The sequence below is a fragment of the Pieris napi genome, chromosome 7 (assembly GCF_905475465.1).
Source record: "Pieris napi chromosome 7, ilPieNapi1.2, whole genome shotgun sequence".
Taxonomy (NCBI): Eukaryota; Metazoa; Arthropoda; class Insecta; order Lepidoptera; family Pieridae; genus Pieris; species Pieris napi.
In genome coordinates this window covers 7401388-7425305 of record NC_062240.1, presented here as the reverse complement: position 1 = coordinate 7425305, position 23918 = coordinate 7401388, and the positions used below count along the sequence as shown (strand labels likewise).

Here is a 23918-nt window from a genome sequence, read left to right as displayed (position 1 = left end):
ATATTTTGTACACTTATTTATATAGTTATAATACCTATAGAGTTATATCGTCGAAGTTTAATAGCTAAAAAGATAATTGCTTTAATCTTCAAATAACAAGAACAGGTCCATAAAAATTATATCAGCAATTCACTATCATTGATAAGAATTAAACACGAAGTTTCTATTAATTCGTAATCTCTGATAGGACGAAGGGAGCAGTCATTGTTGTACCATCTCATTCTAACATACGCGGCTTAATAGAGACGGATTCGAGCCGTGATAACGCTCAATTTTATAATGGTACTCTCATTGCAAAGTACGGGTTATAACCGAGTGGGTCAGGGGCTTGGACATGTGATAGTGATATTTTAATTACGGATTACAGAGGTCAAAATACGCATATATAATGGTGAGTACTTAATTCATATTTCGAGTTATACTATGCTGACTGACTACCAATTGGCTATCAGAAAATGAAGGACGAAAGTTAAAACGCGCGGAAAATTGCTTTTGTTTTTGATGAAATTGTGACTTCTTAATACGTATTTTCCGTAGTTATTTTATTATTATTATTCGTATGCTTGGTAGATCTGTTAATATAAGTTAGAATACTTAACTTTTTTATTTTATTTGGATTTCACAATTTTGCATAGGAGTCGCCTAGGCTCCAATTAAATTTGAAACTTTTAAACTTTACCTTTTTGAAATTATAAACCAGGAACGGACAGGAATGTAAATTGAGATAGAGGACTATCTCAAAATAAAATAATAATACTCCTTTTATCCCGTTAAGGTTTTAAATTTTGTTACGAAATTATACTAAAAATCTTAAAATACATACATTTAACACACTCGAAAAGACGCGGCCCTTTCTATATTATTTTTAAAACGAAAATCAAGATGTTAGAGCAAACATGTGTGATCTGCAAAAGAACAAAACTTCCCCTCACGCCGCGAACCTTTCTCATTTTTTATTTATTACACTTTGCAACTTCAATGAATCACGGTATACTGTTACCAAAAAGTTTTGTTCTAAATCTTGAAAAAACGTAAATAAAGGTCATTCTACTATCTAATATACTAGTGTCACACACACATTTTCCGTGTTACACAAACATATTTGTGTTCCCTTTATGTCAGGAATTTGTGCCATATTTCTAAAATTTACACAATTCTAATAATAGCGTATTCTTCATTTTTTTCCATGTTTGTATTTATTTTTGTGTCTGTGGGTCACATTTTATAACCACGACCTTTGACCTACGCTTATCCAATGCCAAACAATTACAATATTACAGGCGCTGTTTCCTTTTGTCATTTAAAAGAACATGTTTTCGGGATACCAATATAAACGTGTGTTCCCGACCCTTTATCGTTATTAAACATAAACTAGGCGCTATTCGTGTCAGGAATATGGGCTATTTGAAGAATTCCCAGGCCATATTAATTAAGGATGAGGCGAAACGTAGATTGGTCTAATCTACTTTATTAGCGAAATGGAGCTACTTTTAGACCGGATATATTTATGACTGATACATGACTTTATTTAGTATTTATCCGAAAAAAGTATTCACCTGTTTGATAATTAGAAACTGCACTCGAAACCTATCGATATGAGACAGAGGTATGATTGCACCCACTACCATTTTCCATACATAAACCCAGAATCTCAGGGATAAATGCTTTCCAAGCGCTTCCAACACCACCACAATATATTTAAATCAAACCAAATAACCATGAAATTGATTATATTAATGAACTAAACTATTATGTAACTATTATTATTTGTACAAGTTAAAATAAAAATTAACTATTTTAAAGACTATTCACACCAATTGACCTAGTCCCATGTTAAGCTGGTGAAGCTTGTGTTATGGGTACTAGGCAACGGATATACATACATATTATAGATCTATAGACACATAAATACATATTTAAACACCTAAGACCTAAATCACAACACCAAATGCTCATCACTTCGATGTTCGTCTCAGCCGGGGATCGAACCCGGGATTCGCAGTCAGGGGTACTTACCACTAGACCAATGAGTCGTCGAAAACTATAAACCTTATTTTAAAATTCCCACGGCTTTTAGACTGAGTAAAATCTGATTAAAGAAGGCATACAAATTTGGATGAAACTATTTACTGAACAGTGTTCACGTACATTTCAACTTCCATATAGCAATGCAATCAATTGTTCTATCTCTTTTTGCTGGCCCGCATATAAAAGGGATAGCAAAAACAATTTATTTATATTGTCGGAAAAGGGGTGAAGTTGTTTACTATCACATGGTCCGGAATATAGGCGATAAGAGACACAATTTATCTTTAGAGGGGTTTAACAGATTTTTAAATATAACTACATGTTCTCCATTCTGAATAATATCAAAAGTAGCATAATATGTTTATAATTTATTATTTTAATTTATATGTTTATTAAAGATATATATCTTTCACATAATTAAATTGTCATATAAAAACCATATGTTTATACAAGAATAAAGTTTCTGTCAACTAAACTAATAAAAATAAAAGATAAATATGAACCGGAAAACTAATGACCAATGTCGAAAGATATAAAATCGTAAATTATATTTTACCTATTTCCTTATCTAAAATATTTTTATCACATTCCAATTCGATATAATTTACAAAGAATAGTAATAATTTCTATTGTAACAAATATAGTCGTGTAACCAAAAAAATCATGGTAAATTATGTTTATAAATTTGATTTAATTAGTTAATATATCTAATAATAATTAAATTTTCGTAATGTTACATAATTAATACATCGTATTAATTATGTAACATTACGAAGTAAGGCCTCAAAAAGAGACATAAAATTAGTAAATGGTCGCCGCGTTCGTAAATCGTTCGAAAATTTAATGTATTAGCAATATCAAGAATTGAACACCATGTTATTATTTACAGTGGATTTAAAATGAAATAATGTTTAAATGACATTGAGCGATAAGAAAATATACTGAATCAGAGCGTGGAATTAGTGATTACTTTATTTCCTTTAACTCATGAAATATATTTTATTTTCAGAGTAAACTTTTCAAATCAAAAGCGAGCGATTTCGAGAACGAAGCTTTAGAAGTTCATAATGAATACAGAAGAGAACATGGTTCACCGCCATTAGTCCTCAATAAAGATATCTGCAAAGTTAGTCAAAAATGGGCCGATGAGTTGGCCAAAAAGGACTCTATGTCCTATAGTTTAAATCCGGATTACGGTGAAAGCGTATATTGTGGTTGGTCATCGGACCCAAATGTTAAGATCAGAGCACGTGACTGTATAGACAGATGGTACAGCGAAATAAATGAATACTCATTTGGAAAAGAACCGGAAGTATTAAATTGCGGACATTTTACACAATTAATCTGGAAGAGCACACAAGAACTTGGAATTGGATGTGCGAAGAGTAAATCTGGTAAGCTGTACGTAGTAGCTAATTACTACCCGCCAGGAAACTATGGTGAACAATTTGTTAAAAACGTTCCACCACCTGGTGCATTTCAATTCAAATCTACTTTTAACGACGAATCTAGTAGTAGTACTCCTTATGAATCTAATAATAACGTGCCTTCATCGCCACAAAGAACCAGCAAAAATCTAACTGATTACGCCGCTGATTTGGTGACTAAATTAAAGTCAACTACAATATCATCAGATAAATTTGAAGAAGAATTTTTAAATGCTCACAATGAATATCGCAGTAAACATCGTGTCCCTCCGCTAGTTCTGAATAAAAAACTTAACAAGTATGCTGAGGAATGGGCCAAAACTATATCCAAAAATGGAAGAGTTGAACATAGAGATCAAAATGAGTATGGTGAGAATATATTCTATGCTTGGTCATCCGATCCAAACTTTGTTTTAACTGGAAGAGATCCAGTAGACAAATGGTATAGTGAGATTCAGAATCATGATTTTGGCAAAGAGCCAGATAATTTAGGCTCAGGTCATTTCTCCCAGGTTGTTTGGGAAGATACTATGGAGGTTGGTGTAGGTTTTGCGAAAACAAAAGAAGGACAAGTGTATGTTGTAGCAAACTATCACCCTCCAGGTAATGTAATCGGTAGTTTTGCGGCTAAAGTTCGTCCGCCTGTTTATTAAATTACAAAGTTAGTTGTAGCGGTTATCATTCCAAATGATTCTACGTATTTTGCTACGTATTTATTTTTCATATTAATGGATTAGTTTTAATGATAAGACATAGATAGATAAGCTTGTTGCAAAGCCCAAAGAAGTCAATGATTTATTTTTTATTATATAACGATTTCAATATGATAATGTACGATATATAAATGTTACAAAAAATGTGATACTTTTGTTATTATTGTTAAATCTTATATTTATTATTTACTCACATACAAATTATTCATATAATATATAGCAGAAAATGTAGACATTGTATTCAACATAGAACCATTCCTTTTTTTAAGTATTAACAAGAATATTTTGTTTTAAATATCGCAGTACGAATAACTTAAAACAAACGCATTTTACGGTTTGCATTTTGTATTAACTATACGTTCGTTATTAAGATATTTCTTACATTAAAATTATTGTATGGAAAATATGCTTTATGCGATCATGATACGAGTTAAAATTGAAAACCAAACTTAAAATTCAAACCAATGGATATTGTAAGTTTGATATTAATCGTTAATATCGATACGTACATAGGAAATTGTATCTTATTTCATTAAGTTGATGATATATTACAGGTCGAAGAACTGAAGTTAAATATTTACTAGACGTTGAAAGCTACTGCAATCAACACACATTTTATTATAGGAGTTTTTAATGGTATTGTAAAATAATAGTGCCTTGAAATGGATTGGTTTGTTATGTATTTAATAGTTGTGGTGAGTGATATTATTAATTAAAATATTCTTATTATTTTGTATTTCATTATGTGTATGGTACTTCGATAGTAATAATCAGAGTCGACCAGGATTGGTTTCCATCAATAATAGCTTAATACCTGCAGCTGAGTTTCACCATTGGACGTCAAGGCAGAATATGAAATTCCATCCGTATCACCTCATATCAGTTTAGCCGCACACCACCACTATGTAAAACCAGCTGCCCACAAAAGTATTTCCGAATCAATTCAACTTAGGGTGCTTCAATTAAAGAGCGTACCAATTTTTATAAGGCCGTCAACCGCCGGGCCTTCTCGCTTAACATCAGGTGAAACTTTTGCCCCATGTAATATTAAAAAAATATACTTCACCAAAATACACGTATATACCACCTATGATAACGCATTTTCGGACACACAACTGGAACTTACCTGGAAAGATTCTTATAATAACAAAAATATGATTCAACAACATTTATTTTTGTTAAAACAATATACTACTACTACTTTACTTATTAATATTGTAACCATTCATTTACAATATAAAGTAACAGCGCTATTGCACCGAAGTTATAAGTAAAACTACTGTTTTAGTCTTCTCATGAAATTCTTAATACAATTGTATTAATCAATCTTAAAATATAAGAAGCGCACAAACTTTCTTTCATCACATTACCATTGCAACGTGGATGGTGCTTTATTGAATAACTGGAATCCTTCTAGACTTTAAATCTAAACTAGAAATAAACTATGTTATGTTTATCATTAGCTTCATATGTAATAAATATTACATAATTGTATGATTACAGACTCTTGTCGTAGTCAAGGGTTACAAATCTCTTGACCTGGAAAATCTCATCGACTTAGTGAGAGTAAGTACTATGTTATCAATTATCTAAATGAATAGCAAAATAAGATTTATAAAGGGCTTTCTGTTCCCAAAATGAAGTATGGGACACACATATTTCTGTTGTCTCATTGATAAAGTATTACGATAACTAGATATTCAGCACCAGCTCACTTCGTTGAGAATCAAATAGTTAACGATCTTCCTACGCCAGTTTAGACAAACGCTTAGATAAAGTAAGTGACATTTTTTTATCATAATTTATAAGAAATATGTTTACGTAATAAGTTACGGCTCGAACTTGTGCGCAATATAAAATTAATTCGCGGTGGACAAGAAATATTTTTTAAATCTTATTATTTAAACAGCGGAAATTTTACATAGATCAAGTGAGATTAATTCAAATTTTGGTAAACATAACAGAGGAAACAACATTCTTGTTTTCGCCTGGAGGCACCTCCAAAACAAGAATGTTTTCTTAAAGAATGTTATATAGGCGTAGGTATATGTATAAAAGTTGCTCTCAGCATAAGGTTGTCCGTTTGAACTTCGCCTGAGTTGAGTATTCTTTGTTTATTATTAACTAATACTTGCTTGTACGGAGAGACATATCAGATTCCTCTTTATTAATGACAATATATATATTTTACGTAGGTGTTCTCTTTAGTTTATTGAATCTAAATCTAAATTAAAGTTAATAATAATAATCAGTGGCGCTACAACCTTTTAGGTCTGGGCCTCAGATTTCTGTATCTGTTTCATGATCATTTGTTGATTTAATAGGCTAGTAGGTGATCGGCCTTCTGTTGTCTGCACGCCGTTGACTTTTTGGGTCTAAGGCAAGCCGGTTTCCTCACAATGTTTATTTTCACTGTTCGAGCGAATGTTAAATGCGCACATAGAAAGAAAGTTAATTGGTGCACAGCCATGGATCGAACCTATGATCTCAAAGATGAGAGTCCCACACTGAAGCCACTAAGCCAACACTGCTCTAAATTAAATTTACCAAATATAAAATCAAATTGATCTTGAAAATTTAAATTTAATAACGAAATTTCATAAAGTTGCTAGCATTAAATAGACATTTCCAAAACTGTAAGAAGGTTCGGAAATATCGACCTAATGTAACGGTAATTGATAAGGCATGTTAGAACTAACTCGTATTAAACTTAGTATACTGAAACTAAAGTTAACTCATGAAGTGAATATTCGTGTACATTGGCTAACCCTTTTCTGAGTGAGTGGAGCTTTGTTGTCTACTTTGGACCACTAATATTAGACAACATATAAACTCATAATAAGCGATAACTATTAATTCTACAAAAATAACTCCAAATAGACAGCAATGAAACTTACAGTACTTAGCGCATTATATACACAGATTTAGGCATTATACTCATATTTTTTTGACGTGACAACGTAACTTATAATTCGATGGAGCCGGCTGCATGCATGAAAAAACATGACTCATGCGGCGTTACCTCGCTCTGAGGCGTTCCATTTAAAATTGACATAATTGTATTTATGCGTACAAATAAATGTAACTTGATCAATTCAATTGTGATTTCCATTTACCTCCTCTATATCCATACAAAATACCTATCAAACAAATAAAATTACATTTTTTTTTTTAAAAATGCAACCATCCCATTAATATTTTTTTATCACGTTGTCACGTTCAACTATCGTCAGTAAACCGACTTTACAGACAACCGATTTTTAATAACGAACAGAGCATATTATAATCAATAGTTGTACGGGTACGTGACATATATTACTTATATACTTTTTTACCAGACTTCAGCACTATCTATGCTACAAATTATCTATTATTTAACATTTACATTATTAAATGCGCCATTTATCAGTATACGTATATATTCGTGAACTTAGTTTTTGGATTGATCTACTTAAAATTTTAAGTTTACTTAAACAAGCTTGTTTTTCAAGAGAGTAAAGTCCTAAACAGAATGTTCTCTTCACTTTGTTTGGCCGTCAGATTATTTACATAACTCTTAATAATTTTCCTAGTTAATTGCGAGCAGAAGTAGTTTTTCTTGTAGTTTTAAGAATTTCATATTTTATGCCAAATGCATAGTGTAAGTTGTAATAACTATTTGTTATAATTAGCTCATAACAATATAAATATACTCAATAAATTAATACATAAATTAATAAAATATTTGTTGGCCTACCTATGAAATGAAAATGAATTCTTTTTTTAAAGTAACGTCGGCGTTGTCAAAATTCCTGTACTCCTGTATTCCTGTATTCCTGTGTATATTTGGAGGTATTTCACTTCACGTGCTAAATGCGTAGCATTATCTACTACGCCGTAGCGGAGTACGTGAAATTCGACTGTAGATTACATTACATACAATAAGGCTTTAATTTAATTTTTTATTTAAATATTTCTGTCTGCTATACGTAAATAACAACGACTGTTGTTTAAATAATATTATTATATCATCGTTAAAACTGCTACCGGGTGGAAATATACGTCTTTATGTCTAAGGTAATATGAATCTAATTAGGATTTCATTGAAAGTAATGCCATCATATGCAGTGGCGTAGCTAGGCAACCAAGGGCCCTGGGGCAAATTGAAAAATGGGGCCCGCTGTTGTGTAAACTGATTACCTAGGTTTTATCAAATATAAATATGAATATACAAATACTTTAAAAATGCTAAGCTACTTAAGCTATTTTGTGAACTGCAGGGCACTCGAACAACTGTGTTGTTTAATTCTTTCTTATAAATGCTTCCAATCTCGAATTCCAAAATGCACATATCACTATCCGTCAAATTGACGACACTGCCAACCTACAGAAAGAATTAAGGGGAATTCCCTAAGCATAACTTTTGAATTTCTTTCAACTGAGTTCTCATGATTAAATTGGAGTTGCAACCTGTCATATTTATTTTGAAAATGGGAGAAATTTCCCAAATTTCAGTTCGATCGAGATTTCTGGTAAGGATTTGAGGGCCCCCTGAGCTTGAGGGCCCCGGGGCACTGCCCCGCCTAGTCCCTAGGTAGCTACGCCACTGATCATATGTGCCATCAAAAACATAACTTGTAATGAAACCAAGTCTTGCAATGCAGTTCTTCTACCGTAAAAAGTTGTGAGATCCATGTAATACCAAGTCGGTTAATTTGTTCAGTCCCTACTTCAGGGACCTACTGTATTAAGTTATTACGTAATTAGATAACCTATCAACATCATATTCTTACCATATCATAAATCATTTACGTTTTAAACAAATAAATTGACTGAATTAAGGCTTCTAATTTTATCCTCACCGAAGTTAAAGGGGGTCGAAAAAGGCCTGAACTAGAAAAGGAAATTACTCCCGTGTCTCCAGATTCCAAAATAAATGTTTTATTTACATTTTTATTCCTATTTTGAACCTAATATTTTGTTAGAGTCAGTCAGTACATCGCAATTACACCATCTTCTTTTACACAAAAATTTTGAAAATTTAAAGGGTACTAACAAAAAAATAATATTATGACATATTCAGCGAAGAAGCATCTTAACCGATGACGAAAAAATCTTGGGCGTCCCAAAATATGTTGAGCATTTACCACGGGCTGAGAAGATATTACCAGGGCACACGTTACTGAAACCCTCCTTCGGTATGCTAAAGTCCGCAGTGAAATTTCCTCAAAGAAGTGTGGGCAACAATGTATATGGAAATATAAATAATATTGGAATAGCGTGAGTATAAACTCCTCAAAGATTAGTAATTAGATACCAGAAACAACAATATTCAACACGCAGGTGCAATATTTGCTGCACCTCAATATAGAAACATAAAAAAGGTACATACATTATCTATAAAAAGGTCCTAATATTTGCTCAAATGTTAATAAATTTTTAGATTTGGGAATACCAATGAGAGAATTAGATATACAGGTTTTAGAAAAACTGAGAATGTCATGGTAAGTATTCTTAGTACTTATCATCTAATATATAAAATTCTCGTGTCACAGTTTTCGTTGCCATACTCCTCCGAAACGGCTCGACCGATTCTTATGAAATTTTTTATACATATTCTACTGAATAGACTTACTACTACTACTACTAGTACTAGTCTAGTGAGAATCGGCTTCTATCTTTCAAACCCCTAAGTGATAAGGGGTGTCCACCCAAAAAAAAATCTTTATTTTTTAGACAATTTTTTTTTTATGATACAACATACATAAATAAATACAACCCCCAACCCCCAATTATCACCCCTCTACGATCAACCCCAATTTTTTATTATAAGTAGTAGATAATTATTTTTATTGAACTAAAATAGTGTTTCCTAGAAATAATATACATGGCATAACAACGTTTGCCGGGTCAGCTAGTTGTTTATAAAAACGTCTGTCAACACTTCATTGACAGTAATAGACTAGTTATACATTCAGATATATCAGTATATCCATTGATTTAAGAAGTAGTCGTTTAGCCAGAAAACCGCAACACAGCACGGTACAGCTATAAAAGATCCTGTAGATAGTTGAAAGATTACAGAATCATTTATTTTAAAGCATGAGGCGGATTCATAATTTATTTTTGTTTCCATAGATTACCCTCCTTACAGCAAGGCTGTGCCTTCCAGCTTTGATTGTTCCCCCGAGAATCGAACCTCAGATTTCTTAATATACATAAAAAGCTTGTTTACAGGCAGCTATAGTTGGTGCTATTAAGAATATAAAATCAAAATCTAATCAAATGTAAGTATGCGTAGTATAAGTAGTAGTTTATATTATAAGAATAATTAAATTTTAATTAATCATTTACTGATTTCAGAAGTAATCCAGTGGTAAGTATAATTTATATTTATATATAATATGAACTTTAATAATTCCCTTTAAACTTTAATCTATTGTGTTAGTTTTTGGGTTCCCTTATATAGCTTATTATATACCTTAGGTTATATTTTAATATATTTATATATTATTTAAGACAGAAAGAAAATCCCGACATGAATTCTATGCTCAGAGAATGCTATAACTGATAATAAAAAATATTTTTTCTCTCTAAGAATCTAAAAATGTTTGAAATCAATGAGAGCTAGAAATACACACAACTCGTACCTTTAAGGCTCAATTTATTCAAGCTTTATAACTATTATTAAAATATTATTTTATTTAGGTCGTAATTGAATTTGACCGAACTGACTTACCATTAACTAAAGAACCATCGTAAGTATATAATTCCAAGTCGTATACAATATAAAAGCATTAGTGGTTAAGAAGGTAGCGTGGAACATTAAGTTTTTTTGTTCGCAAATGAAAAGGTGAAGAAACAAATCGCAAGGAAACAAAATAAATTAAATAAATGAAGATCTCAGATCCATAGAAGAGTGGCACTATACCTTTTCTTAATTAGTTTTAGTCAAGTCAGATATTCCTAAAATTTAGAATCAAATAGAAAGTGCATTAAAGCCTATGTGACTTATACAAGATGCAAAATTTTAATAACACAAAAAATTTACATACAAAAATAAAAATGTTCACAAAAGACCGCACTTTATTTCATATTCATTTACTATTTATTTTCCAGGGAAACTGTCAGAAATTTAGTAAGTACATGTGTTTAGTAAGTATAACAGTCCTTTTCAGAATCTGTGTTCCTGACTGAAAACCTTTGAACCCTTTTTATGCTATGGCATTTTTGAACTAGTTGTTACCCACAAATAACTCGAAAATATTCTTATAAATAAGTCTTTATCTGGGGAAAGTTTAAAAGCAGTATTTATGTAAGAAAAGCTAAAATTAACCTTTACTTACAATATTATAAACTTTTTAACAAAGTATCAGCTTCAATTTATAGATTATCCAGCTTCCAGTTTTAAGGTTTCATTCTACGAAAGACAGCAAACATTAAAAGCTAAAGAAAGCTATACAAACAGAAATAGGTAATATAATAAAATTAATTGAATTTTTAATTTCAGTCGATCGAAGATGAAAATGGCGCAAACGAAATCTTGGATGAGTAAGTACATTTTAATAAGTCAAAATAGGCGCGATTGTAAAAGCAAGCTGACGATCAATGGTACGAACTTCACTGTAACTTTCAATTATATTATGAAAATACATAATGGCTTGATTTTAATGTTCATGTTTATTTACCACATAAGGTAGATATTTGAAGTGTTTTATATAACATTTGCATCAATTGAAATTTTAAATTTCTCAGCGCAGATTCTTTATTCACGGATGATGGGAATGTAAGTAAAATATATTTTTTAATATCAAATAAGTGCATGAAGGTGCCTGCTTTATACATTATTGTTTATATACATGTCACAGTAAAATAGTTAAATCAGAGTCTTAATTGAATCTCTAGACAGTTAATTAAAGAAAGAACTGTCTAGAGATTCAATTAACTCTCTGGTTTAACTACTTTACTGCGGCATACATATTTCATTTAAGCATGCGATGTCACTTGTAATTCCGTATTCTAGAGTTGTCAAACAGAATTATATCCATATTTAAGGACTGCTAAACCATTTATTTCAGACTAAAGTTTATTTTCGTTTTGCTCGTCTCACATATAACTGACTTCTTAGGTTAATAATGAACGTCGGTCCAGAAAAATAAAATCTGCCTATAGAATAAGACAAAGCAGTGAGTCGACAGCGTCATCCGATCTTTCTCCATCATCAGCCAGCTCAGACTACGAGAAGAATGCCGGAAACCCCTTCACAATACACAAGGACAAATATAAACAAAATTGGTTATGGAACCACCAGGTCTGATTTACTTACTACTAATTTAGTTATAATTTTTTTGTCAATTTTAAAGTAGTTCAAAAATTTACTAATTAACATAATACTACACGGTACCTCGTATATATAATATATATAGCGCATAGAGGTACGTAAGGGGCATATAATTCCTGTTCGATTCGTAACTGGATTATATTTGTTTCGTTTTGAATGACCGGAGTAAATACTTGTGTTAAAAAAAATAATATGGATAAGGTTTCCGTTATATTTTATTGATGAGTCTTTAAAAAAATATTTAATCAAGTACCTACAATCACAAACCATGCCAGAGCCATAAAGAGAAAAAAAAGTACCTACAACAAAACGTTTAGTAGATATAATGTACAGGTTAGATTTTTTTGTTGAATTTAGAATATATACGTCTAAAATACGATCCCTGCCGTAGTGCAGACAATGTATCATAACTTTTGTAATTAATGTTTAATAGTAAAATATCTTAAAACATGTTTTAGATGGATGGTGACCATATGAATGTGAACCCCTACGCACCAATATTTCAAAATTATGGTCCTTCTGGTTCATCATTATTTTTTGGCAGAAAGTGGTGGTATTATAATCAAGTACGTAATATTTATATCAAGCTTTTGCACTTTTATATTCTTCGAATAATGTTGCAATTTTTTTCAGGATGACTTCAAACCTTTGGAATAAATAATGTTATGATTTATCGGTATTTTTATTGTCGTACCTATGTGAAAACGCTTTAATTAATTTTAATATTAATATAAAACGTACATATCATTAGAATAAGTTTTCCTTAGGGCACTGATGAACGTCAATCGTTGAGTTCTTGAACAAAGAAAAAACAAAACCTACCACTTCATTTCCATATAGATGCTTGCAAGATCTGCCTTGCGATTCTGTAACTCACTTTTCGAACTCTCACGGCGGTCTCTGATAAACAATAAACTACAAGCTCCCTCCTTATCAGAATGCCAAATCATAAAATGACTGCTTTACGACTGATAAATGATGACGCGTAATATATAGGTGTGTCCAAGTTTCATTGGCTCGTCAATGACATAATTTTCACCAGCCATAATCGCCTATATAATATGGGTAATTCTCGTGATGCAATATATTGCTTCTGACAGTAATTGATAGGAATAAAACGGGAGCTTTCGATGCGAGACGAAATGTTGATAAATTGACGAGTCATGGTTGGCCCTCGACAGCGATATCCGCTTAATTTCCCATAGATTAATAGGGCTTTTATTTTCGTTGACATGTGACTCTACTGAAGAAAAAGTGTCCCTTAATTAAGTCCCTGACTGAATGCTGTGATTTCACCTGCTTTTATTTGGTTCTGGCGTAATGATATATATCCTGAATAAATAGAAACTAACACAAAAAGACTGTATGAATTCGAACATCATTTTTTCTAACATTTATTCTCAACCATGGCGCGATAAACCAAAGAAGCAAGCAAAACTTAGCGTTATAATATAATATGTTATGAAGTGGTATAGATAAAATAAAAAAACAGTGGCTTTTAGATCTTGGCTTAAGGAGTCTGTATATATTTCGTGATCATTTATTATATCTATAGGCAAATCGTTTATTTGCCTTTTCTGTGCCTGACGCACGCCGTCGACTTTTTGTTTCTAAAGCATGCCACGATATTTTCATTACCCGTATGAGCGTATGAAATAAAAGTCCGTTTAAAATATATCCTAACTATGTGTAACCTAACGAAGTTTTCATAGTATAAGTAGTGACTACAAACTACATATAGTCATTTGCCCGAATCGGTGAAAACATAATATTAGTGTTGTTTTTTGTCACAGAGTATTAAATACATTGTAATATTTTCAGTGTATTTACGTTACGTTTCTATGGTAGTACACAGTCGTGTGATATACAATTAGAGCGAATGCAAGCAATCATTTGATCAACATAGCTGAAAAGAATGCATTCACAATTCCTTTTGCCACTGTGTGTCATTACGATTTAATGTTGGTAAATTGACCATGAATTAAATAACATGTAATTTTTACTTGTTTTAAAGTAACTGTGATGTATTTAAGTATATTTTACAACGCTTCAATACAAAAAGCGGGTTTTAGAGCTCTTTTTCCGATCCATTTAGCCGCACCTGTCTGGATTGGCTGTGGGTTTGCTTCCTGAATGTTGCATGTCACGATTGAATGACCCACTTTCAACGTTTTGATTGCAAAGTTCAGCTTAAATAAAACGTAATTAAGATATTACGCGCATTTCTTACATTATTAACATTAAATTTCTAGTGATTTTCAGCAATCGTGGACAGTGAGCATATTCAGTTGTGTAATTTTGCGTTTGCATAAAGATGTTTTACTTAAAGGTGTTGTAATCGCGAAAAACAAAGGGTTGTTGTAAATGCTTACAAGAATCAAACCTCGAGTTACCTCGAATCTCATTATATTAATGCTTATAAAACTGTATAATTTGTCGTTTCTTTGTATAAATAAATAAAATAAATCAGTGGCGCTACAACCCCTTTTTAGGTCTTGGCCTCAGATTTCTGAATATGTTTCATGATCATTTTTAAATCTAATAGGCAAGTAGGGTCTAAGACATGTCGGTTTCCTCACGATGTTTTCCTTCACCGTTCGAGCAAATGTAAAATGCGCACATAGAAAGAAAGTCCATTCGTGCAAAGCCGGGGATCGAACCTACGACCTAGGTATGAGAGTCGCACTCTGAAGCCACCTAAATAAATACGGCGAAATGTAAAAAAAATGTCTAGTTGGACGACATAGGTACACATATTTAATAATTTATGGGAAAAGTAGGTATTAAATATCAGAAAGTACAAATATACGAAAGTATATAATATAAAAAAATAAGTTCTGGGTTAGATTAGATTAGAAAACTGTCAAAGGATATATATGTTAATTAACATCGTGAACTGTAATGAGGACATTTCAATATTGTATCACATATGTATTTTTTTTAAATTAACTTTTCTTTAATTTCAATTATATTTTTTTTTGGAGTCCTGAACCTATTTAACACTAGATCAGAAGAGATATAAATATTAAGCTATATGTAACTAAAGTGTTAAACACTAAAACCTGATAAATGCAAGGAAAATATATTTTTAGTACGATTATTCAAAATTCTAATTTAAAATAATGAAAACCCAATTTCATGGACGCAAAACTTGTTAATTATTTTAACCAATCAAATTTAATAAGAAAACTTTGATTGCCAACCAAGGGTCTTGTGAAAACTATGGAGGCATAAAATGGAAGCAATCGAAATTATCCTCCTAATTTCTGTAAGTAATGTCTGCCTTTATTGTTTGTTTTTACTAACGGGGAAAAGTTGAAAGTGATATTTTTTTTAATTCGAGCGATGATTAGCAATCCTGATGTTACGCGATTTTCGATACAGTCCACATCCGAGCGCTGATGACACAAACTTGTGATCACGTGATTTAAAAACAACACTTTTATATGTATACGAAATTTCTATCGCTATTTGGTGTTAAAAAGTACCGGCTCCAGTTCAAACATTATCCTGAATATAAGTTTTCTTCCTAAATACCATTTGTAAAAACAGTAATTAAAATTGTTGTTTGTAATGTGTAAAATATAAAGGGCCTGATCGACGGACGAGTAAGACTGCGGTTTTAAATATCGACGAACCTGGCTCGCGGCTCGTTGCTGCTGATCGATTAGCAAGCAAAACAGTCGCAAACATGTCTTGTTCTCTTTCCGACACGCGGTTTTGCATGGCGAGCCGAGTAAAAAATATAGCACGACGACGAGCCGCGAGCCAGGCTCGGCGGTATTTAAAACCGTGGTTTTGCAATGATACACCGGCGAGCTTTACCGACGAGCCATAAAACCGCGGTCTTACTCGTCCGTCGATCAGGCCCTTAAGGCAGAGCCTTTCTGCGCCTATTTTATCTAAGAAAAAATAATGTTTAACTTAGCATGTGTAATACTTAAAAATATTATTTTAATACTTTTCATGTACTTCAGTGTATTTATCAATGTGGAGGAGTCAGTTTGCAAACACAGTTGGAACACATTGCCGTAAGTTTTACTATTTTGGACAAAACTATCTATTAAATGTATAATTTAGAAATTATTGTATTCTAACGCGTCTTTCGTATGTGTATAAAATCTAATTTATCCTAACACCCGTTGTTAGGATAAATTATTTAAAAGTTAGCCACTGATCCCATAATATATTAGACGTTCAAGTTTTTGAAGACGAGACTGACAAATAAAATAAAATGCATTTTTATTATTTTATTTATTAGAAAACACTTAGGCAATATACAACGCCAAAACAAACATACAATAAAATAAATAAAACAAAATAAACAGACAACATAAGTCAATTAAGTACATAAATAGATAAAAAAACTGAAATTGAACAATACACGAACTAGAACTTAATATTTTGAAGAAAGTCAAAGTCCTCCCTCCCGCTTCCGAAAATGTTCCTCACATTCTCTTTGATAAGGTAGTAAAATGTGAATTTTATCCAAAACTAGTAATGAAGCTTAATAAACGTATAGTAGGTCAAATTTCACGAGCACTATTGGTTGTTAAATGTCGCATAGAATGTAAAACCAATTGGTTCACAGCTGCGGTAAAACGCGCGATCTCAGGGCAAAGAGGACGCAACCACAAGACTGTCGCTAAACCTTGATTTAAAAAAATCCAGTACGTAAAGATTAACAATATTATCTATTATAGCATAGTAATATGTTTTTGTAGAATGCACGCGCTGTAAGTAATGGAGGAATCAACGCATTAGCATATGTAAGTTTTACATTATTAATAAGCTAACTTTAAATATGGTCATAACTTTGTATCCTAGAATGGGAATAATTTGGTCATCTATAAAAACTCTAGTATTCATGTAATTAAATACCTCATTCGTACAATAAAGCACGCGAATTACAACTTAATATTGAATTATTGTTTAACGCCATCTAGTGGCATAATGTTCATGTACTGTGGTACATACAATATTGAAAGTTATAGTAATAATTTTATGTTTCGCCACTACATATGTTAGTTGCAATTTTTGACAATATCACTCGGTTTTCCTATTAAACAAAATTAACCTCAAACAGATATGTAATCAATATCACTCTTGCTTCTCCTAATAGTACGTGAATAATAATAAATAAATTTTATTTATTTTTGAAAGTTTTAGTGTAATGTTAGTATATTCGTATAAATACTGCCATGTAAGTAAGTAGAATTCTATTTATGAGCTGTTATTGGGTACTAAAATTAATATCAGGATCAATGCCCTTGAAATAAAAAAAAATATTCCTTTGAAATAGAATTGTTACAAGTTCTCAATTTAGTTTGCGCTTAATTTAATATTACTATTTTGAAGCGATACGATTTCCGCAATTGGCAGGCTTTACTCAATAACTCTTATAAAATCCTTTCGTTCGCTTTCACCGTATATAAAAATTAATAGCCTATCAGGTGCACGTGAGGTTGGACCGTGATAAAACTTTATTTTCAACATAAAGATCTTTCACTGTGGCCGCTTGATTATTCGAATTTATTTTTGCATTAGTTTAACTTATTACTAATCTCTTGCGTCTGACTAGCTTTAAAGCAGTGATTCCCAAAGTGGTCTATATCGACCCCTAGGGGTCTATGACAACCTGCAAGGGGTCTACGTCAGCGAAAAAAAAATTGGGGGTCCATGAAATGAAAATGGGGGTCCACTATAGTGGATCTCAACACATACACTGATAGAGGAAAACAGACATCGCCTATTTAACAGATTTGTTTACAAAATTTAATATGGTTAATTTGCAATTACAAGGCGACAGTTTAAATTAGATTAAAACAAAGTCCATCTTATCAGCGTTTCTTGCCAGAGTTAAACTAATGAAGCAAAATATTGGACGGGGCGAATTTTCTCAGTTCCCCAATTTGTTACTTTAAGTTTTTAACACTAAACTTCACTACAGTTAGAAATTTACAGGAAATCAATATCAGGTAAGTAGAAAAACATGGCAAGGGGTCTACGACACAAAAAAGTTTGGGGAACTCTGCTTTAAAGTCAAACATTTCAATAGATAGAGAATGCTAAGTATTCTAATTATGTCATCTGTTTAAGAATATTGAAGTCGATTAAGATATTAAAATGGATCTAAATGTGTTTTGGATTTATGTAAAATCTATTCGTATTATAATTTATATCTCAAAAACGTGTTTTATTTGATAAAAAGCCATTGTAAAATATGCAGTTTAGTCTAAGTTCGCAAAAAATATTCCATAAGTTCATCCATTTCTATATTACTACAAGCTGCTCCTATTTCCTTTCAGCGTAGGTCTGGCTTCTACCAGTTTGACCCCAGAGAAGTTTCAAATATAGTTGGTGTACCGTCAATACCCAACCACCTCCCCGAAGCGGAATCGATACTTCCCGGGCACACCCTCATTCGTCCTTCGCTTGGCATGCTAAAGTCAGCTGTAAAGTTTCCGCATAGAGAATTGGAAGACGGGTCTGGAGTCTATGGAAATATTGAAAATTTGGGAATAAGGTTAGGCTGTTAATTTTTATTTGTCGGCAAGTAGATAATCTGCTTTCTGACTCTGACTCATCGACAATCATGAGTCTGCGAGCTGGTGTTTTACTTCACAGTTTTAAGAACAGTTACTTGCGCATTAAAAATAAATATGAGGTAACTTAAGAGTTTCACAATTTAATAAGCCGCCAACGCAACCACGGCTAGCCTTTAAATACGATTTTTTTTTATAATCAAGTTTATTGGCTGGACAGGAACCAGACACAGTGTTATGAAAACGATTTATAAAAATTGTCCAAACCTTACCAATCAATCGATAAATTTCTCAGACGACATTATTAATTAAAAATAACATTTACCATCCATACTATATTATGTTAAAACCAATTTAACATTATCAATTCCCCATTTAATTTCAGCGCCATTCAATAACAAATAGTAATAAGTTTTCAAATGGCTGTAACTTTAAAGCTAAACATCACTACATTATTAATGTCCCAAACAATACAAATAGGCCCACAGTGTAAATTACGATCGCAAACAAGATTATTCCTTTGTAATTTAGCTTCTGGCTTTATTCTGATAACAATTTGTTACCTTTATCTTTGAGCATCCTTAAATCCGGTATACGAATGTAATAATCATAACACTCCAAGAAACGTATTCCAAAATGTTACTACCCGAGAACATATTGTAATATTCAATAATTTTCTTAAAAAATAACATACTTGATTGATATTAACAGTATAAAATGTTTTTGTGAATTCGCCGGTGATCGCCGGCTGCCGCTGCGAATCATTTGACACCTCAAACATCTTGGTTGGACCACAGAAAACTTATGGAATCGTCCTTCTTTCATTCTATTGATTGAGATGATTCAGATGTGAGCACTCGTAGCAATATAGCTTTCGTAAAAACTTTTTTTTCCGATATTCGTAAATAGCCCCAAATTTACAAACATATTGAAAACTTTTTAATTAATTTTATAGCAGATTACACAAAATTATGTATTATGTATACATTGAGTATGTTTTTATTTTCGGAATATTTAATTAATTGATTTGACAGCTTTTTAAATTGATTTGAGTTAATTGATAGTTCTTTATAAACGTAGATTTACAGCTGACTCGCTCTCCACGATCTCTGAAAGCCGCGTTTATATCTCTTAAATAAGTATTATCCAAATGTGTATGAAGTACTAATACCTAATAATAATATGTTTTAATAAATTAATTACACTCAATACCACGTTCAAGTTATATTATTATGAAGCAAAAAATAAATGAAATCAAAGTATGCGTTTCATTATAAAGTAGAACTAACTAAATGTTCTTAGAAGTCGTCGAGTCATACAATAACTTTATCTTAAATATTTTACTTATCACGGTAGAACAATAGCGCAGACTTTAAACTTTTAATGATTACTTTAGTTTACTATTTAAATTTCAGTATAAACTATTTAGCAAGCCCTGAACTCTAAAGAAAATTTACTAAGCATACAATTCTTATTTTCTTTGCAATCTATGAAATTAATAAAATTTTTGTATAATTTAATGTGCCTAAAAATAAAAGATTTTCTTTTGCTAAAAATAAAAGACGCCACGTGTTAAACAATAAAGCACATTGTAACTAATTACATGCAAATTAATATTTATATGTTTTAAAATAAATCGTAAATAAAAAACCAGCCTTGGGATTCTGTAACTCACTTTTCGAACTCACACAGCTGTTTTCGCAGTGGCGGTCGCGCTCAAATCAGTCGTGAAGCAGTCATTTTATAATTTGACATTCAGATAAGGTCTCTCCTTGTAGTTTATTGTTTATCAGAATGCCAAAACCGCTGTGTGAGTTCGAAAAGTGAGTTACAGAATCGCAGGGCTGTAGTTGTTATGTTCCTTTCACATTACTTCGTATTTATTACAGATACGACGCCAAAAATGAACGCGTACTTTATTCAGGATTTCGAAGATCACCTTCTGATTATGTTATGGTAATTTTAATATTGTTTATGTAAAGTATCTTTAGCATGCATTGCAAGCATGGTAATGTTGCAGACTAGGAATAATAAGCCCTTACGTACAAGCATTGGTTTCTTTATATAAATCTGTGCCTGCGAAGCGGTTTTGGTTGAGAACATTGAAACTTGTGTAACAGTAAATACATTGCACTATATTTATGGATGCAATTACGGAAACAACTGAGATTTTCAAAGCAAGTGAGAAAGTCTACAATTTCCCGGCTCTCGAATTGGATGTGCAAAAATTGGAAACACAATATTTAAAAGGAAAAGAATATTAAGTAAACTTAAAAGCTTTGTATACTCATAATATCGTTAAAAGAAAACGTGTCTTTAATAATAAGCGTTTGTCACAACTATGAGGTAACACTTAGGGCCAGTTTTTTGATCCGTAGTAAAAAATGGTTTTACCATTTGTTACATTAACTATAGTTAAATGAATAACCATTGGTAAAATCGTAAATGCGTTTTTCAATGCCTTTTTTAACTATAGTTAAACTTAACAATTTGTCAATTTGTTGCCAGTGCAATGAGCAATGACATCCCAAAAAATGTGGTTCTTTTTTGTGGGGAACATTTATTTTGTATGACAACACTAGACATATTGAGTGAATGAAATCCATTTTTGCCATCTTCATTCGTTATTTGCGCTTTGAAGAGTTTGAAGTGTCAACTGTCAAATTAATCTAAATAACACGATATAAAGTTGTTTTTCTGTTTTTTAATACGGTTTACACCTTTTACGATACTTAAATATATAAATAACGATGTCCGCAAACAGCCAACGGTCAAATAAGTAAGTACAAACATATTTTCGTGTTATTTATTCCGGTTTATCTTGTATTTCGTAATAGAAAGTAATACATTTATGTTTTGTTAAAGGGACCATACTGCTAACTTCGCCAAAAAAGAAACTGCCAAACTGGTGATGCTTCTCAAGGATTACACAGTCGTAACCTGCTCTGCAACTGATCACTGCAGCAATCTACAAAAAGATGCAGCTTGGAAATCTCTGTGACGTTTTCAACTCAGATGGGTCTAGACACCGAAGTGTTAAATTTAATATACATTTAATGAAGGTGTAGGCACATTTTTATATTTATTCTTGTATAGCTGTGTCCTACAACAAAAGGAAATTTTTTTTTAACCCTTTGGAAACAAGGAAGCGGATTATGATCCACACGGATAAAAAAAATTGAGTTTTTGAAACAAAGACAAATAAGAGAGGATGATTTGTTCAATTATGCTAAGGAAGAGCATCAAAAACATTTGTTGCACCAATGAGAGGCCCACCAAAATGCATACTGCATAAAGAGGAGGTGCACCAAAAAGTGATGCAGCAGATGGAAGAAAGGCACAATAAGTATATGTAGCAGCAAAAAGAGTTGCATCAAATTGAGGTGAAATGCAAGAAGAAACAATTAGAAAATATTTAATTGCTACTTTAGGGTTTCATGTAAATTTTGTAATGTTTTTTTTAATAAAAATGGTTTGTATTTAAGTTATAATTAAACAGTTTATTAATCAAGTCACATGTTTTATTTATAAATTCTTGTAATAAAGTAGGTAGATGCTAACTCACAAATGTAATAAAAGCCCTAAAGAATATCATAGGTCCCTAACTAATGTGTAGCTGTAGTTTTTAGTATAAGTACATACTTGTATATACTTATAATAATTATAAGTTAATATTATTAGTAATATATAAATAATATTAACTCTAATTCATTATGTATTTTATTGCCTATAATATTAACTTATAATAATTATAAGTTAATATTATAGGCTATAAAACACATAATGAATTAGTAATATACTTAATTGTATACTGCTGCGGTTCTGTAGCTAGTAATGAAGCAAAATAGGTTTGTATGAGCTGCTGTCTATATATACTCTTGTTCTTGTATTTTATTTAATTATAATAATTATAAGTTAATATTATAGGCAATAAAACACATAATGAATCAGTAATATACTTAATTATATACTGCTGCGGTTCTGTAGCTAGTAATGAAGCAAAATAGGTTGGTATGAGCTGCTGTCTATATATACTCTTGTTCATTGGCAGTTTAAGATCATTCCCAATTTCAGTAACAATCCAGAGCACTGTTCCCTTCGATAGGGGGTAACAGTGACAAAAATCTACATCATCCCAGGTTTCTAATGGCGGATGACATTGCCTAAATATTTTTGGTCACTCATTAACACATTCTCATATAATATTATCGTCTTCTTCATCGTCTCATTAATTAAAGTATCTCAATATGTCTAAATTCATCATTAGATAGTAATAAACGTATTTATCATAGTTTGATTTCTGTGACAAACAGCTGTTACTATATAAATTACCAGCGGCCATCTTTTTAACCCTCCGATACTGAGTAGTTAACTTTTTTGACAAATGGTTAGATATTTTACCATTGGATGCTGTTACCACGGATCAAAAAACGCATTTTGCTGATATTTAACTATTAGTAAGGATTTTTAACCAATAGTTGAGTTAACTACGGATCAAAAAACCGACCCTTAGAGTAGAGTAACACTAAGTTCCTGTATGATAGAAACGTATTAGATTTTGTCATAAGGGAGATGGCGTTAAATTAGGTTAAGTTTAATAATTTGAACTTTTTGTAATACGAGTTTGTTTCTTGTATTTAAATATGTTCCTTCCTTTGAAAGACCATCTAGTGGTCACAAAAATTGGCAATTCTAAAGGGATTTTTGAAATTTTTGTCGACTTTGATATTACCTCTGAAACTCGTTAAATAAACCAATTGATCATTAAAAGCAGAATATTTTGCTTACATTATACAAATATTTACAGATTTTACCGAATAAACAAAAGGAGCGGCAGACTGAGTATGAACAATTAAAAATTTTATACTTTATTTCGTTTACGTTT

General features: G+C 31.7%; 3 protein-coding genes and 1 long non-coding RNA gene across 4 annotated transcripts; all 4 read left to right on the top strand.

The window, feature by feature from the left end:
* The first annotated feature begins 245 nt into the window (after positions 1-245).
* On the top strand, positions 246-4298 carry LOC125051260 (protein PRY1-like). Its single transcript, XM_047651472.1, has 2 exons — positions 246-391; positions 3038-4298. Exons 1-2 carry the CDS (start codon positions 389-391, stop codon positions 4106-4108), a joined length of 1074 nt encoding a protein of 357 aa, XP_047507428.1. The 5' UTR covers positions 246-388; the 3' UTR covers positions 4109-4298.
* Positions 4299-4418: 120 nt separating this feature from the next.
* On the top strand, positions 4419-10501 carry LOC125051262. The gene is made up of 5 exons (XM_047651473.1): positions 4419-4863; positions 5672-5734; positions 9231-9427; positions 9591-9651; positions 10385-10501. The coding sequence occupies exons 1-5, from the start codon at positions 4831-4833 to the stop codon at positions 10436-10438; spliced, it is 408 nt and encodes a 135-aa protein (XP_047507429.1). The 5' UTR covers positions 4419-4830; the 3' UTR covers positions 10439-10501.
* A 5152-nt stretch (positions 10502-15653) lies between these two features.
* On the top strand, positions 15654-23903 carry LOC125051273 (the record flags this gene model as incomplete). Its single annotated transcript, XM_047651484.1, has 6 exons — positions 15654-15756; positions 16466-16519; positions 17213-17257; positions 18797-19014; positions 20923-20989; positions 23841-23903. Coding segments are annotated over exons 1-6 (480 nt in total), but the record flags the coding sequence as incomplete, so codon positions are not given.
* Positions 21383-21977, top strand: LOC125051235. Its single transcript, XR_007117257.1, has 2 exons — positions 21383-21812; positions 21899-21977. It is a non-coding gene; the product is annotated as an uncharacterized LOC125051235 (long non-coding RNA).
* Positions 23904-23918: the final 15 nt, after the last annotated feature.